This window comes from Triturus cristatus, chromosome 2_2 (assembly GCF_964204655.1).
Source record: "Triturus cristatus chromosome 2_2, aTriCri1.1, whole genome shotgun sequence".
Classification (NCBI taxonomy): Eukaryota; Metazoa; Chordata; class Amphibia; order Caudata; family Salamandridae; genus Triturus; species Triturus cristatus.
In genome coordinates, this window is record NC_140582.1 from 591,001,217 (window position 1) to 591,020,146 (window position 18,930).

The 18,930-nt window shown below is 41.2% G+C and overlaps 1 protein-coding gene across 2 annotated transcripts in view; it reads right to left on the reverse strand.

The window, feature by feature from the left end:
• The window catches only part of FSTL5 (follistatin like 5), a 2,810,134-nt gene that overhangs the window by 2,514,933 nt on the left and 276,271 nt on the right, over window positions 1-18,930 (reverse strand). For both annotated transcript variants that reach the window (XM_085641771.1, XM_085641770.1), the window contains exon 2: window positions 12,968-13,106. In XM_085641771.1, the coding sequence (XP_085497897.1) occupies window positions 12,968-13,105 (138 nt within the window). In that variant the 5' untranslated portion in view covers window position 13,106. The remainder of the gene's footprint in view (window positions 1-12,967; window positions 13,107-18,930) is intronic.

Here is an 18,930-nt window from a genome sequence, read left to right on the forward strand (position 1 = left end):
GACAGTTTCCAACTGCCCTTTTGTGCCGGAAAGACCGGCATGAAAAGGTAGTGAAAAACTGCAAAAATACTCCATCGGTCGTGAAGAGGCGACCGGGGGAGTACTGAAGGATTTCCGGACGGCGGACAGGCTCTCCGAGCCCGTCGGAAACCACCTGGAAATCCGAGTCAGATTCCTTTCCAACCAAGCCCATCGGAATCGCTCGGTCAGAAAGGAATCTGTCCGACACGTTCCTATTCGGTCGGAAGGGCTCCGACCATCGTTCGGAGCCCTTCCGGCCAAAATCGGAATCGGCCACTTAGTGTGAAAGGGATGGGCAACACCCATGGATTTTTATTCTGCTCCCAATTTACAAGGGGGGCGTAAACTGGAGGCAGTGCCAAAATTAAGACTAGGGAAAACCTAGTCTTAACCTGACGAAATGAGGAGAAATGTTTAATTTCTCCTCGTTTTTGCTGTTTCCATGTGTGGTGCCTTGTGCAGCACACATAGAAACAGCAAAAACACAATTGATTGACTTGCAAATCAACAATCATTTTTTAAAAAAAATTGCTTTGCAATTTCCATGTGTGATTTCAACCCAGCACAAAAAGTGTCTAATGCTTTCTAATCCTCTTGCTTGTTGTCCCAAATTTAGTTTTTTCCATTTCTTCTGCTTCGGTCACTCCTATATCACAGTGTGTTTTTCTACGATGCTGTGATATTTTTTTACATATCAAGCAACCAACTGTCAATTACAATCATAATTCCTGGGCTTTGATTTGGTCATCCGATGATGTGATCACTCTGCAGGAGATATATATTTAAATTGAATTACATGACAATCCCATAGGGCTGTGATTCCGCTGACAGCAGGTACAAACAACAACATCGGTGATGGATGGAAACAGGGTAGTGAATGCTGAGGGGTAACCAAACGCTGTCCGTTTCCTTACCTACTTTTTGTCGCTGGGTCAACGCTTGGTGACACGAATGACAGTGTAGACCTATCTTCACAGGCAGAATGTTTTTTTTTTTTTTCGAAAGTTGAGCACCGCGATTTGTAAACAAAATCATATTGACTCAACTCCCCACATAGAAACGAGAGCTAGCGTTGTATGAAATACTCGAGCTTAGTGCAAAAAAAAAAAAATAATCACTTGATATTGCCACATGCAATGTGTCATTTCCACAGAAATGACACATATCATGCGATCTACCATTGAGCGTTGTCTGCAGAAACAGAATTGTACTCGAGGATGAGCCATGCGTCGAAAACTTACAAAAGAGTACAAAAACAAAGGGGCAGATTTACAAGCTCCTTGCACCACTTTTGCGTCACTTATAATATGGGAAAAGTGACGCAAAAGTGGCGCAAGGGGCTTGTAAATCTGCCCCAAAGTGATTGACACGTGGAGGTTTTCACAAAATGGGGAAAAACACATGGAAATGAGATTGCAATAAAAAAAAAAATCTTTCTTAAGAAGGAAGACTTGTGTTGTGTATTCCATTCACAAACCACCCTAGTACATGATTTACACAAGCGCTGAAGAAAATTGTCAACTTTTGTAACATGTAGCAAGACAGAGATTTTGAGGCAGAACAGACCGTATAACATGCTCCAGCGAGAAATGGCAAACAGTTTTAATTGGCCTAGGCCTCACTTCCGATAAGGGTGCATTATTGTCGGGCACATGCAAGTTCATCTATAGGATATCGCTGATAACCAGCTTATGCAATGTGTGGTTATCTTTGGCCCTCAGCTGCAAGGGCTCTCTGCCTTGCATTTTTAATCATGTGCATTGGTGTGAAAGCGTTTCCCTTCCCAATCCTCTCTGCACCCCTCTGTCACATTCTGAACTTTTCAAGAATTCCCATTATGTGGTTACTTTCCTGGTACAGAACTTAAGAGTGGATAAAGTTTGTAAACACACCAAGTCCAAACAGGGCTTTCAGGGGGATGAAAAAAAGTGTGTGGGGGGAGTGGTCTAAAAGTGTCATTGCTAATGTAATAAAGGGAGTGGCTTCAACATTTAAAATGCATTTTTGTGAATCCCTTAGTGTACAACTCGACCGATATTTTGGTCTGTTATTATATCCAGACGATGGGCATATGCCAGAAATCAGACGGGACTATTGGCTTTGTCAATGGTTGTTAGCTCTTTAAGATATATGAATCACTACTGATTGGTGGCTTGTTGGGTGAGGACCGCTCTATCTTAGCACCCTGACGGGGTAGGCGGGCAGGGATAGGCCGCTCGATCCGTGCACAAGTCAGGGTGCCAGATTCTTAGGGGTGGGGAAGCATGTCAGGCGTGAGTGTGATGGCGCACCACTCACCATGGCTTATGGGAGGGGGTGAGGGAGCTAGGACTGGGGGGGCAGGATGTAGGTGGAGGGTTGGGGTGAAAATATCGATGGAAATGGATCTAAGCATGCATTTATTTAGCTCAAGCATTAAGAGTGGCAGAGTAGAATGTTAACCCTGTTTGAAGGGTGGGCTAACCACCAAATGCACCTCCTCCTCATTAATTTATTGCAAGACAAAGAAGGGGCTAAAGGGTGGGATCAAGTTTTCACCTGTGTGAAAGGGTACACTGGGGTAGAGCAACTCTGATGCACAGGTGTGGGAGGGGGTTACTAAAATAATATTTTTCCTTAAAGGCTACTCAAGATTAAGTAGTCTTTAACGCAAATGAGTTTAATAATTCTAAGAAATTACAGGCGATAGAAAGTTGGTTACTAGCCGAAAATCCAGCAGGGATTTTGCTTCTGGAGACCCATATACCGGCTGGAAAGCTGTCAGCATTCTTGATGTTTAAAAACTGGGCAGCGTGAAGAGGGTTTTCGTCTTCCCAAGTCGCCCCCCGTGGTATGGCTATTGTTTGGGCAAAGTGCTGGGTGCTGAAGTGGTAAACAGTGCCAGCGATAAAGAGGGTCGCTGGTGCTGTGTGAGCTGATTGGTATGGTCAAGGCTTATAACATTTGCTAGTTTTTATGCCCCAGTTGAGGATAATATTAAACCATGCCAGGACCTGTTCCAATCGCTATTACAAAATCCTGGTGAATTGATAACCAGGGGGGATTTTAATTTGCTGCAGGTACTAAAAGTGGACTCCTCAGTTAAGGCAAGAAAACAGACTAAACCAAAATCCTTGAAAGTCATTAGGAAATTCCCGGAAACTCTTGCTTTAGTAGATCCCTGGAGGGCAGCCTGATCTACAAAAATCACATACACCTGCTTTCCTGGAAGATTCCTCAGCTCTTCACATATAGATTTTTTTGTAATCTCCAGAGCCTTGAATCATAAATCTGAAAGCACTATACTTAATGGTTTTTGTTTAAGATCACGCTATGATTATTCTTGAGATTGTAGAAGGTATGCCCCCGGTGTGCCCCAGACAATGGGTGCTTGACAAACAATATCAGCAGGAGGAAGGATCGGCGCAAATTCTCAAAGAGAAAATAAGGGAATTTGTGATGATTAATGATAAGACCGCACCACCGGGCATTGCATGTGATGCCATGAAGGCATTCATTAGAGGGAGAGTAATAAGCAAGGATGTAGAAAATAGTTAAAAATTTTAGAACAAAAGGTACAGCAGGGCTATGACAAGGTTTTAAAGAATTCATCCCGGGCTAATAAAAAAGCATTCAACAATGCTAGACCAGCAATGAGTGAAGCATATTGTGCAAAGAGAGCCGCACTGTGCTGCCGATTCTCAAAATGTTTATGAGGAAAGCAACTTTACTGGGAAATTTCTAGCCTGGCAGGCATGTGAACAAGCAGCCAAAAACAGGATAAATGCTTTGAATTGCCCAACCTCTGGGATTACGAGTGGGGAACCAGAAAAGGTGGGCGAAATTATGTTAGAGCATTATAGACAGAGATATACACAAACATAGTCTCCCTGGACAGATTTTTAGCAGACTGCAACATTCCAACATTAACTACAGAAGAAGGGTCTGACATGTCTCGACCCTTCTCTAAAGAGGAGTTGGTAGAGGTTATCAAGAATCATCTCAAAGGCAAAGCTTGTGGCCCGGAGGGATTTCCAGGGGAATTTTAAAAACTTCTTTCAGATGTTCTGGCTGATTACCTTTTATTGCTTGCTAATATAATGCTACAAGGGAGCATTAAACCGCCTTTTTTTTTAAAAAGGGATTGTTGTAAGTTTCTTGAAGAAAAGCAAGGATGCCGAGGATCCAAACGCCAATTGCCCTATCACATTACTAAATCCAGATTATATAACCATTACAAAGCTGCTTGCCAAGAGATTTAACTTAATAGCTTCCGGATTGACCCATACAGATCAGAACGGTTTCTTAGCAGGGTGGCAGTTGGGGACAAATACGCACTATCTGGCAGCAACTTTAGATTTTTCTGCAGTTAATGGCATACAAGCTTTGGTGTTTCTACTAGATGCCGAAAAAGCTTTTGACCTCGTGGTCTGGGATATCTTGTTTAATATTCTGACACAATTTGGTATTCCATCCTGGATCACAGGGCTTATACATAAAATGTACTGTAAAGTCGAATACAGGGTGGGACCAGTACAGAGGACTGTCATCAACGCATTGCTATCATAAAATCTAAAATTCATCAGTACTTAAGTGCAGAGGTGGAAGCCATGTATATGCAGCGTAGGGCAGAGACATACGAGCTAGGCGAAAATACTGGTAGAGTATTAGCCAAACGTTTGCAGCAGCGAGAAATATCTAATTGTATCTGTAAGATCATAGATCATAAAGGGCAAGCTCAGGATACCCCAGCCGAAATTCTTAATGTCTTTCAGAAATTTTACTGTCAACTGTACACCGAGGAACCTGCCTCGATGGAGACAATATCTGTGGAGAAATGTTGTAAAGATATGGAAATAATGAAAAGAAATCAGCAACAAAGTGAGCTTCTTACATGGGAGGAAATTGACTGTGCAATAATGTCATTGGCCATGAGTAAGGCTGCTGGGCCATATGAAATCCCCCTTGAATTCTATTGTACATTTCGACACATACTTAAGCATGATCTAACGCTGCTCTATGAACAGGCTTGGAAAAGTCCTATTCCTGATTCTTGGAGGCAGACAAATATCATTGTTTTTAGGAAAAAAAGGTAAACCAGAATGCAATCCAGCATCTTATAGGCCTATAACCTTGATAAATTGTGACAGTAAAATCTACTCGAAGATCTTAGCAATAAGACTGGGGAAAGTTATCACCCCTCTGATATCTCTACGTCAGCATGGGTTTATCCCTGGAAGGGATACGGCTGACCATGTTCGTCGTGTAATAACTCTCCTTGACTGGGCACAGGCCACAGGGTCACCGCTGGGGGTTCTCCTCTTAGAAGCAGAGAAAGCATTTGACAGGGTCTCCTGGCGGTTCCTGTGGTCTGTCCTACGTAGGGGAGAGTTTTATACAAGCAGTAAAAGCAATGTATCAAAACCCGGAGGCGATGATCTGAATCACAAAGCAAGACTCTAAACCATTTACTATAAGCAGAGGCACGAGACAGGGGTGTGTTCACCCCTGCTCTTTGCTCTGTACATCGATCCTTTTTTAAGAAAACTTGAGTCAAATCCTAAAATTAAAGCGGCTAGCTCTGGAGGGGTCGAGTATAGGGCATTGGCTTACGCGGATGATATCGCGGTACTTACGAGTGACGTGGTCTCTGCCTTTCCAGAGGTGAAGGATCTAGCAACTCAGTTTGGTGTTATGGCTGGGTATAAACTTAATGTTGATAAAACGCAAATTATATGTTCAGGCATGGTCTGCCCTCCGGATTATCCAGTAGTTGCTGAGGCTACATATCTGGGCATAACAATTACAGAGGTGGCAGATAAAATACCTGATTTAAATATCAATCCAATAATGGAAAATATCAACAAAAAACTGGAGAGATTGGACCACCTGCATCTTTCCATTTTTGGGTGCAGTAATCTTATCCAAATGTCTATTCTACCAAAGTTTATGTACCTTTTTAGGACCATTCCTCTTGAGTTCTCCCCTTCCTGCTTAGTAAAGTTAGAAAGGGTTTTCTCCAGGTTTCTTTGGGGTTATCGTAAGCCCAGAAGAGCGTTTAAATTGATTATCCTTTCAAGACAATGAGGGGGCCTGGCTATTCCTAGCTTTTTGCTTTATTACTGGGCCGCCAGGTTACAAAACATGGCCATTTTACTTGTTGGTTGTAAAGCCAAAATCTCATTGGAGAATACCCCCGCTATATATGAACTGAGTTTAGGGAATCAAGCTAATGGGTGTCTGGTCTCGCTTCTTGAGACCAGCTACTACAAGAAGAGAAGATTCAAACTGTAAGGGCAACATACAAGGTCTGGAAACAGGTTCGGACAAAACTCAAAATCCCCAATTTGAATGCATATACCCCAATTTCATCTGTGGGCCTGCTACCATCAATTTTTCAAGATTGGGTTACTTTTGAATGGGCTAATAAGGGGATCACGGTGCTGCGGGATCTTTACAGGGATGGACAACTAGTGGAATTTGTATCACTACAGGACAAATTTGGCCTGGCAGGGGTGACTTTTTAAAATATCTACAGATTCAGAGTTTTTTGCCCTGGTGGAAGCTATTTCTAAGGGGGGATGTACCATATTTTACTTGATTCCTTCCTTCCCCGATGATACTGTTGTATATTCAGAAAAATGGACAAACAAGTGTGGGGAAGCTATAACTGATATGGGAGCCTTAGGATTCAACATTTTATGTCAGTTTTCGACCTATACTATACCGCCGCGAAGATTGCCAAATGGAGGGGGGTAAGGGGTGGGAAATGTTATAGATGTGATCTCCCAGCAGCGGACACTATTCACATGTTTTATTCTTGTCTAAAGCTGTCTACTTTTATACAGGATATTGAAATATTTTTGACAACAACGCTGGGGATATCAATCTCTGTTACACCAGCTCTTATCATTTTAGGGGTTGATAATGATACTGAAGCTGGGGTAAGGATAGGGTCCAAAACAGGGTTTTTGTTTATAGCTATGACTATTGCTCGCTTATGTATTACTTCTAACTGGATAAGTGTCGACTCCCCAACCTTTTCCAACTGGCGTGCAAGGCTACTAGCCGCATACAATATTAAATCCGCAATATATAAATTAAGAGGTCGCAAGAAGAGAGCGTTGTGACAACGGATTTGGGCTCCCATTGCAGGCCTGGTCGGCTAGGGAAGTGAAGAGTTATGGACAAAATATTTACATCTGTTGGGTGAAATTAATTGTTTTCAAACAATTTTTTCCTTTTTCCCTTCTCTAGGGGCTTGATCACTCTGATTTCTTTGATGAATTGTATAAGTATAAGTACTGATGGATTATCATATTTAGCAAGGCTATACCTGCTTTTCTGTATATATAATGTTTTAATTCCTTAAGGTCTATCTTTTTTTTTGTCTTACTGTCTTATGTTCTTCTAAATCTAATTTACTTGTTGGAACAAAACAAACCTTCAAATAAAGCAAACAATTGTTTTTTTTTAAAAGTCCAAGCTGGTATTATCTTCAACTCAGAAAAAGTGGTGCATACAAAGGTGTTGTGTGGCACAAGGCAGGGGTGCCCACTATCCCCTATTTTATTTGCCTTCTCCATTAGGCCACTAGCCAAGTCATTCGAGGAAACAATATTATACATCCTCCTATTCCACAGATGGATAAGATAAAATTATATGCCGATGATATCATGTTAATTTTGGATAGTAGGAAGGAGACCCAAGAAAAGGTTTTTGATTTTTTTTCAATAGGATGAGCTGGGAGGGTATAAAATTAATAATAATAAGATGGAAAAAATATTGTGTGGTTGTAACTTCCATGTTTTACACTTGGTTATGGTTGCATGTGTCAATCCACATCCGAAGCGTTATCTAGGCATAAGGTTCTCTTCCAAGATTGAGGATCTGTACACTCTTAATTTTGCTCCCCTCCTTTTAAAAGTTCAAAATCTATTTTCTATCCAGAACTCTCTATCGCTGACCATTCTCGGGTGAGTCTACCTGATTAAAATGTCGGTCATTCCATTATTCAATTTCTTGTTCTCGGCCACTCCATGTGTTTTATCCGATGCCTTTTTTAAATCGGGAGCGTCCATGTTTTCATCATTTATCTGGCAAAACAAATCAGCCATAATTGCACTAAGTGCTTTATACGAACTGCGGGAGGATGGAGGGTTGGCACTCCCTAATCTTAAAGATTACCCCATTTTGCCTATTTTGCACAAAACAAGTATAGGTTTAATTCAAAGCTGCAAATAATTTTATGCAGTTGATTTTTAAAAATTGTCATATTCTGGATGTGCGAAAGTCTGCTAACTTATCCAAAAGAGTTCACTATAACAGCTTAAAGTGGTTCTTTCGGAAGTGTGGGGATCTTTACTGGAGAAATTCCATTCCCCCTGATTAATGTGGTGACACCCCTGGAGGCAGTAGATATCAAACCTGGGGTGAAGCTTGAATCCAAAAGCGTCCAAAAGTGGAGTAAAGTAGGATAAAGGAAAAGTTTGGATTTCATATGGGGGATAGATGGCAAATCATAGCAGAAGTCCGTCAGCGTATACAGGACGACTTTCTGCTTGCTCCTGGGCTCATTTAAAAGACTCAATAAAATATTGTCTAATCTAGATTTAGGCCTGATCCTCAGTAGCAGAAGGCAGTCTTTGCTCTAATTGATGATGGGGCACTTGAAAAGCCAGAGGAATAGAAAATAATCCTCTTCGGTATTAAAGGCTATGACTTCGCCTAAAAAGCTATAAATAAATGGGACAAATATGGAGGCCTGGAAATGACAAATAAGATGTGGAAGGACGTTAATACAGTGAATTTAAGTGTGTTAAGGGGGGATAATTGGTGTCCAATGTTTTTTTTCTAAACGTCTCCTTTACAGAACCCCAGCTTTTTAACACACATTAATCCCAGTGTGCCAGGCAACTGTTTCTGATATATAGGCCAATCTCCTGCCAATTGGACGCATGTAATTGCTCATTACTCATCCATTCAGGCATTCTGGGTTGAAATATTGAAGAACCTTGCAAGGGAACGCAGGGTCAATATTACCTCCACCACTTCGCTGAGAGTTTTGGGGTACGATCCGGCACTGGGGCTGCCTGATAAATGGGCAAAATTAGTATATATAGCAACAGCCGTAGCACGTCCTTCTTACTTCAAAAATTGTGAACTCAGTTGATCCCCAAAATGAAGGGCTGGCTACAGAAAATGAGGCGAGTTAAAATTAGTGAACAGTTATCTGCAATACGAACTTTGGAAGTGAAGAAATTTGAAAACATCTGGAGACTGAAGAAGCAGGCTAGGCTAGAATGCTTTTATTAAATCATCTGGGCTCTCCTCCTTCATTTCGTTTTATGCACTTCATGAGCTATTTTTCGATCTGTTTTTAAGACAAATGCATTTATGGTATGTATTCTCTATGCATCTTGTTGATAACTGTTTATTTTAATTTGGTATATTCTGCACATCAACTAAGTTATATAATATGAAATATGTATTTATATCTATATTCATTACTTGTATGCTGAGTTTATGATGAATATTACCTTGACTATATATTTATGTTAATTCAATGTTTAGATCTTAAAAATATAAATAAAAATGCATGAGAAATAAATAACAACAATGATTTTGCTACAAATAATTAATATTGAAAATGTTTTAACTCTGACATTGTGAAACTGTGAATTAAACATTACATATAAGTGTGGAAGGGGTAGTTTCAGCAGTGTCCCAACCACTCCAGTTATGTTCCCTCTATGTGCAACTATGGGAAAAAACCCTTTGCACATGTTGTTTGCTGCTACCCTGTCTATTTAACTGAATGGCGAAGATTTTGAAAATAAACGTTTCAGCAACTGAATATTCACAACTGTAATCCTCATGTTTTTTTAATGGCTAAAATGACATTTTGATAAGCAAGTGTGTGAAATTTGTAAATACAGTTTTTAAATTACATGATAACTTTCTAAAATTAACTGTTTTGGACTATACGTATTGAATATTGCAGTTTATAATGTGTTGTTCTTCATCCTCGCGCTAGAGTGTAGCGCGAGGATGTATCACGAGGCTATGCGTTGTTCGAAAGTTGTTCCGTGATCGGACGCTGCTCGATGCGTTCCAGGGTTCCGACAACGTTAATTCAGTTGTCTGGAGTCCTGGTGCGCAGCGGGAGTGTCTGGTCGTGGGTGTTGCTGTAATTGAAATAAACCTCACATCTTCAATCTTCAAAAAGGCTCTGAATCAGTTCATAACATTTTGCGACGAGGATGGGATACTTAGTAAGAGCAACAAGAGGAATGTTGCAAATCAAGAATTGGCTTCCAAAGTTTTGAAAAAACAAGATCTAATGAAGTCAATGTTTGATTAAAAAAAAATCTGATTCACTTGAATTAAAAATTGGTGATTGGGTTCTCATCAAAAATCCTAAAAAAGTATCCAAGGGTTTGTCGAAATTTTCCCCGCCTGTACAGGTTACCGGTGTCAGCAGAGGCTCAGCCTTACTTGGTGTCAAAGGATGGTGGAACAAAAGATCATTAGTACACCTTTCTGTATCACAGGCTCGCTCCTTACTTAATTTGACCAAAAAGGAGTTTGAGAATTGTGACTGGTCTTTTTGGTTAAAAACTCCAACATCTGAATTTGCAAATTCTTCCACATCTTGCATTCCAACTACGCATGCCACATCATGTACTTCAGGTACACGTTCCAACTTGTCTGGTCCATCCACTTCTGACACTGTTGTGGTTAATGCTGACACATACTCTTTACCACCAGAATTAGGCATTCGCAATAGGAAATTACCTACCAAATTGAATGATTATGTCTTATCGTGATTTCATATGTTATTTGATGTTTTTGCATTTCTCTTGTTTTACTTCTTCCATTATTTCTTGTCACATTTTAATTGTCCTTATTTACATAAGTTGTTGCTTCTCTTTGTGGTGAAGAGGGAGAAGTTATAATGTGTTGTTCTTCATCGAGGATGTATCACTAGGCTATGAGTTGTTCGAAAGTTGTTCCGTGATCGGACGCTGCTCGATGCGTTCCAGGGTTCCAACAACGTTAATTCAGTTGTCTGGAGTCCTGGTGCGCAGCGGGAGCGTCTGGTCGTGGGTGTTGCTGTAATTGAAATAAACCTCACATCTTCAATCTTCAAAAAGGCTCTGAATCATTTCATAACACAGTTATCAAGGAATTTGTTTTTCATTCATAGCCAAACATTCTCTTTGATTCTAAATCATTTTGAATCCAGCAGAGATCACATCCTAATAGAAGATGATTTTAAAACAACATATTTTGAGTGGGAGACTGCAGCCCAGATGATAACCTGCATGTGACCACAGAAACATTTCATAGTCATTGAGAAAAGCTATCATGCTTTTACTGTAGAAGGTGCTGGCTGAGAGCAAAGAATATCACACATTATTTAAAAATAACATATGATTGGTTAGCCGGTGTTGGGATACAACTGATGCCGATAACATAGAACCCAAAAGGAAAAAACATCGAAAACAAGAACCCATCAGACGGATGGACTTGTATAGGGTGGGGTTTAAGGACTGTGCTCGGTCAGCTTAGAAAATGGTTACAGTTAGGGAGGTCTTGTATATCTCTGTTTACTATCGGCTGTGTTCAGCAACAGCAGATGGTCACTTATAGCATATTACAGCATAATATGCCTCTTTTACACATTACCGTAAGACTGACATCCTCACACATGGAAATAGCTGGGCCAGGCATTTCATATTTTAAAATGTAAAGCTCGGCCGGAATGATGGCGATTAGTGAGTTGAAAGTAATACTGACTGGCAAAATAAAGATGCAGGTACGCCCAGGTCGGTACACACTGCAATAGAGATGGAACTCTAGGTAGATATTGCGGAGCAAGGTACACATACAAGGCAATGCAGAAAGCAACAGCCTCTGTGACACTCTGCAACAGCATGATATAGTTATATTGCTCTCTTCAATCTGTTCCGGTAATGATAAATTAGGGGCATATTTACAAAGCCAAAAAAGCGGAGATAAAACCAGCGCCCTATTTTCAAGAGGGTGCTAACATGCACAATCACATGTTAGCACCCTTTTTCCCAACGCCTCTCTTTGCATCTCCAATGGGATGCAAAGTGGGCGTTACTGGGCATACCCCGAATGGACTACCTTGCAAATATCGCTGATGTTTACATCGCGATATTTACAAGGCAGCCCACATGATTTTAGCCGTTTTTGCCAAAATCTAACGTCTGCGAAAATCCTGACTTAGCCATCCCTAACATAGGGGGTGGGTTATGCTGACACGACCCTGTGGGTCGTATGAGCAAGGTTATCGTCGTTTTGCAGGGAACATCGCTGGAAAACCAGCAAAGTTCCCTGCAAAAGGGCGATAACCTCGCTATCTCTGGAATTGTTATCGCCCTGGAGAAACGGGTTGTTAATAACGCGCTACCAGGGTGATAAATTACAGAGATAGCCTGCGATAATATTATTATCGCCAGGCACGGCCAGCGATAATTATCGCTGACCGTGGATAATATGCCCCTTAGTGTCTATCGCTACAGGCATCTTGAAGGTTGATAAGTGCCAAGCCACATTTCAGTATGTCCTGGAATTTTCCATTAGTGATCATTAATGCAAGAGATGTTGGAAATGATAACCATTCACTCTTCAAAAAAAACGGATTAATGACCATATTAGTCTTTTTCTGGTCTGGAAAAGTCCTGTTTGCTGTACGGAGATAGCCAGAATTGCCTCTCACATGCAAAACAAGGAAAACAGAACTGACCTTATATATGTATGGAAACAATTTCATAAAAGTGATTTGTAAATTCACAGTGCTTTCTATACTCAGTATACATCCAAATATATTTAGATGTGAGCGAATCATTTTGGTCTGCTATTAATAATCAAATAGGGAGGTCTTATTTTAATTCTGCATTATACCAACTTTTTAAAAGAGGAGAATGTTTGATACCTTGTGCCGCAATCTCAAGAAGGACTGGTAAGGTTTAATCCCATATCCATCGATGGCTGGCTTTCCATCCACTACCCAAATAATGCATCCCAGGCATACGACAGCTGACCACCATTTCTGCATCCTTACTGATCTCATCCTGTGAAAGTGAAAATAATATATGCATTAGCATTATCTATACCTGCAAAAAAATAGAAACAACGAATCTTCTTATGCACAAGGCCCATTTATCACCTCGACTATGCATCAAGATGGGACCAATCGCTGTTTTTACACATTGACACAAGTTGCTATGTAAGTCACATGTAACAACTAAAACAAACAGAACATGATTGCATAAGTGAACGCGTAACACCGCAAAACGATAGTATAATGAAAGTTGTGATCTGTCGGTAAACATGATTTTAGGATGCAACCATAATATATGTTTCCAAAACACTATGGAATAAATTCCTTATCAAGCCATACACATGTTAAAAAACTCCTACATACTCTCATCACACAAATAAATTACAATGTAACCTACAAACTTGTACATTTTATGTATAAGCGAGCCAACTCGACCTTCCCTCTTATGTGTGCCGTTCAGAATACCTTCAAGTCATTGAAATAAATGAGCACTCCTAGGTCTCTGCCGAAGAAAGGGTTTATAAGCATATATGAAGTCCCTGGCTCAGCCTGAAACGCCTTGTTCCAAGACCTCCTTACTTTTGTGGCAAAGGGAGGCAGGAGTATTAATGTGGGTTCCTCTCCCATACCGCAAGCCCCTCAAGGTATGCCGCCTGAGCCTTGAGGTCTACTAACCCATCCAAACTTCCCATAGTGGGATCTGGTCCCTGGAAGGCTCCTGCCTACTGGGAGCCCCCTATCCCATCATGCATCTTTCAGCTGAAGAGCTTGAGTGAAGGCAGGCCCTTAGGGATAGAAGCCAAGCATCTTATACCCAGATGCTTTAATCGATGGCTCTCTTCTGCATCTAATTAGGCAGTTCCCACCCACTCAGCCACTAGATAGTGGGCACTTTAATATTAACAGTGTTGCAAGTGCATAAGCCCAACTTTCAAGGTAATCAAAGGCATCACGACCCAAAACATCAAAGAAGGACTGCAAAGGCAGGGCGCTGGGTCTGTGTAAATCACAAATCACTTGTAGTTAATCAACAGAATGGTACTCCAGTCCCAAGCAGCCATGCAAATGCCACAATGTAAAACAAAGGGGAGTCATCAGCTACCCAAATGAAATTGCTCAAAAAGGGACAGGGGGCCTTGCCCTAAAAGAACAAACCCTGGAAGGGACTTAGACTTGGTGATCTAGCCCCAGTGAACCAAAGGTGAAAGTGTACTGATTTGAAAGCCCCATCAGAGGAAACATGCTAAGAAAGGCACTGTCCCACCTTTTGCTGATTCCTGGATCATTTTGGCCCCAAGCAGAGACGAGCCATAATGCCCTCAGGCCATTGCAATGCCAGAGTATAATAGTGTCTACCACCATTGTACCATTTGATGTCTATTGTATGCTGAGTCGCCCCATAAATTACGACCAGCAAAATGCTGCATGCTCTAAGAGCGCTTTATATCATAAGAAAGTGCCACTCAGTATACCCTCAATGTTCAGTGATGGTCTGAATATGGGCTGGAGACAACTGCCGACCAGAAATTGCATTGTTGCGGAAGGCAGACTGGCCTGTCAGATAAGCCCCAGAGGTGGCAAGCTCTGAGATGAGAATACCACCACAATGCATGTGGGCAGTGAAGATCTCTCCTGCTCATGTTCACATCATCCTGCACATCAACTCTAACACTTCAACGATGGACTCTAAAACTCTTCCTTCCTCCCCCATCAACTAGATAGAGATGCAAAGTCTGTGTCAACTGGGTACTAACCATGGTAAGAGACTACACTATTGCTATTGAGGGTGTTAAGGGGTTGGGATGACCCCCCTCCCCTCTCCTCCTGTGATCTCTCTCCGCAGTTACACATTGCCTTGTCCCTGGAGAAACCGAAGCAAACATGGAGGGTCATAATTCCTTACAGTCCTTGGCCGATCTTTTATGGTTATCACAGGAGAATACCTGGGCCCTGGATATTGTGCAGGGGAGTTATGTCGGGCTATTACAACCTGATAGTCCAGCACCTACAACCTTCTATACCATCTTAGAATCGAATATCAAAGGCAGGTGCAAATGGACTACACAGGCCAGAACTGGGAGACAGTGATAGATGAGTTAGACAAAGGGACCCAGGAGTCTACAATAAAATTATGTGGGCCCGATTCACACAATTAACTTAAGACTAAATCCTAAACTTACTACTTTGTGGTGTTCACAGAATGCACTTACTACTTTTGGTATTCACAGACTGCACTTACTACTTTTGGTATTCACAGAATGGATTTACGACTACTAACTTTAAATCCGCACTCGGGCCGGAAATTCCGGCCCAGAGGCGGGGCTTCCGGGCTGGAGGCGGAGCTTCCGGCCTGGAGGTGGGGATTTCGGCCGGTGGCGGAGATTTAGCCATGGCCGAAATCTCCACCTCCGGGCCGGAAGCTCCGCCTCTGGCCCGGAAGCTCCGCCTCTGGCCCGGAAGCTTCGCCTCCGGGCCGGAAGCTCCGCCTTCGGGGCCGGAATTTCCGGCCCGAGTGCGGACGTAAAGTTAGTAGTCGTAAATCCATTCTGTGAATACCAAAAGTAGTAAGTGCAGTCTGTGAATACCAAAAGTAGTAAGTGCATTCTGTGAATATCACAAAGTAGTAAGTTTAGGATTTAGTCTTAAGTTAATTCTGTGAATCGGGCCCTGTGTCTTTAAAACGTTCCAGGACTGGTACTGGGCATCACAGAAACCTGCTACTTCAGGCATACTACACTATTTGAAATGCTGAAGATCTGATCAACCTGCCTGTGACACAGTCCATATTCTTTATGATTGCCCTGAACAGCTCTGGTCCCGAATAGGTAATACCATTAGCTCAGCTGTGGAACTCCTTTCGCCAAAAACCTTAGTAATGGTACACAACACTGGTGACTTATCTGACATCACAGGCCATAAATATAGCCTGCAAATGAAGGTCATGGCTACAGCAAAGCTCTTCGTACTGTGATACTGTAGTTCACCAAAGCTACCCACTCATGATGAGTGCCTAATCAGAATATATAAAGAGGCCTCGTATTAACAGCTCATAAACAAACCAGCAGATAACATAGAAGCTCTCAGGAGTATCTAGTCTCCCTTCCTTGATATAATAAAGGATGCCTCTGTAAAAAAGAATATCTCAACTGGAACAGAGATAGTAGATAGGATAAAGACCCCATATACCTTGCTTCTTTCCTTCCACTTCCTCACTTCCCATATTCCGTCCTTTTTAAAATTGCCCCATACAAATCAGAATCCCTCCCATTTATCATTCCCAGTCGCCCAATCGACTTCTTTATCAGTCATCATCTCATATTACACCTCTTCCCTTTTAAGGCTATCCCTTCATATTCAGCCTAGTCCCACTCCTGTCCACCCAAATGACACAAGCTTTCTTGATTTCTTTCTTAGAGTATACTGATATGCCAAATCATGCATCATATCTCAGTGTCATGACAAATAGATTTTCAATGTTCATGTTTTCCCTTCAATATCTGGTTAAGATGTATGACCATTTATGTATGACCACTTACCGGTTCACCTGTAATAGGTACAGGTAATACCCACAGCAGAAATACTATAACAGCGATTATGGACTTAGAAAAAAGGGATAATCTTCTAATTGATTGGTTTTGGGTGCCTCTTAGGGCTCTACTTTACCCCATGCATATATAGTAAGGTTTTTTGTGTTTATATATGATATTTATGTTACTCACGTCATATATGTCTATGTCATCAGCCTTTGTTATTATAGCTATTGATGACAATTTCATCCAGGACAGTAATTGCTGCCTACTCTGTACCTATACTGTACTGCAGTCCAAAAAAATTATACATTTTTTTTAAGGTGAATTTGTGCCTTAAGCAGGTACATTTCACCACATTTACTGCTTTTTGGAGTCCTTTTCTAGAAATATCTGCTATTCTTAATTCATTCAAATGTTTTTAAGCATGAATGTCTTCGGATTGCGTAATCCCAATTTGGTCATTCTCTCTGTTTTGTAACCCTTTGCATATTGTTTTTTTACATTGTGCAACAATAATCTCTTGTAGACCAAATAATTTTAATTTTTTTAAATATCAACATGATGAAGGTGATTTAATTTTACTACTTAATATTTTTACTAGCCACTACTGTTCGCCTCTACAGCCATTGTAAAATGCATAATATTTGTTTAGTTTACAATAGCCTTTTCACAGTTTTTATATTTTTCACAGTGGTTTTCGACATTTACATGTGTTTTTACACAACACAGCTAGTTTTGGGTCCCTTTTGAAACTTTGAATCCCTGAAACCCTTAAACTATCTGTTTTAGGTTTGAACTACAAATATACTTTTAGACAGTGGTACTATATATTGTGGACTTCTTGGTAAAGAAGCCCAATGAAAGACAACTAGTTTTAAACTGATATCATGCAGCACTGTTATCATCCCTAGCATGATTCGTACCACATGGTCGCTGCTTATGACTGGCAATGTTATATGTTACCAACCTTCACTAATGTAACTTATGCTTGTTTTGACTGTTTTTTTAAAAATCAATTAACATCCACATATGCAATTTACTTTACTTTTATGAGTGCTATTTCCCACTGCTAATGTTATTATGTGAAGCTGTCTGAATCTTTCAATGCACACTAACTTTGCCTGTTAATATCAGCCAACTTTGTGATAACCTCCAACACTAGATATATGAAACAACAAAAGGTGATGGGATGAATGTTTGCAAATAGTCTAAACTACAGGCAATTTCTCTAGGATTACAACCTTCCATGCTCCCAAGCTGCCCTGCGAGGCCCACTCGAGAAGAGACCCCAAGAAACCTGAGACATGTTTCAAGCTTATTTGGGCTCTTAAGTGAGGTATCGGGGCCAGCTGCCCAATTCAACTTCCTCCATAGACTGTCTACTTAATAATAAATGGAGTCAGAGAAAATAGAAAGGCATTGTATACTAGAAATCTATTTGAATTCACACCTTTCAGTGGTGCATTCATGCATAGTAGATAGATAGTGTATGCATTATGCTTCTAAGAATGTAAATCCAAAATTCTCTGAGTAGGCAGTGGAGAGGATCCAGCCTTTTGAACGCAGGCTTAAGCATACATGCTGATTCCCTGGAAGTGGAACAACGCTTACCTTAACCACGCATATGCATGCTTAAGGCAGTCAGTGTTGTAGCTGTCTGAGTGGATGGGTGGGGAGATAAACAGGAAGGAACACGGCATGAAGAAGGACCTGGACGCGGCATGGTAAGATGGGCAGGGGCTGGGGGAGGTGGGGAGGTTCTAAGGGTGTGGGGCTGGTTTTAGGGCTCAGGGCGTGAGGCTGGGGTTTGGGTAGTTTTTAGGGCAGTGGGCCAAATTTTAGGGTTCAGGGCAGGGGGGGAAGGGGCAGTTTTCAAACCTGGGGGCCAGTTTTTAGGGCTCGGGCGGGAGTGCAGGTGTTGAATCTATACCACACATACAACTTTACCAATAGTGCCTTTACAATGACGTCATTGTAAATCCATGCTTGGTAAAGGCATGCATGGTAAAGTGGCAGTCGTGGTAAAGACATTGTGGTTAAGGCATGCGTGGTTGTGTCATACAACCGCAGTAGAGCATTGTCGGGAATATCCTGCTGCAATTACACACCTTTGGACGAATTTACTGCTATTGTGGTCTGTTGTTTTGCTTGTCCCATCGCTTACATTTTCCTCATAGCTTTTTTTAGTCTTACAGCTGTTCCTCATGTTTACTTTGTCTAAAATACAATATTTTTACATTTACTTGCTTTCATAAAACTTGCAATCATTAGCAGACCATTTTTTTTGTCACTGATTAGGATTCC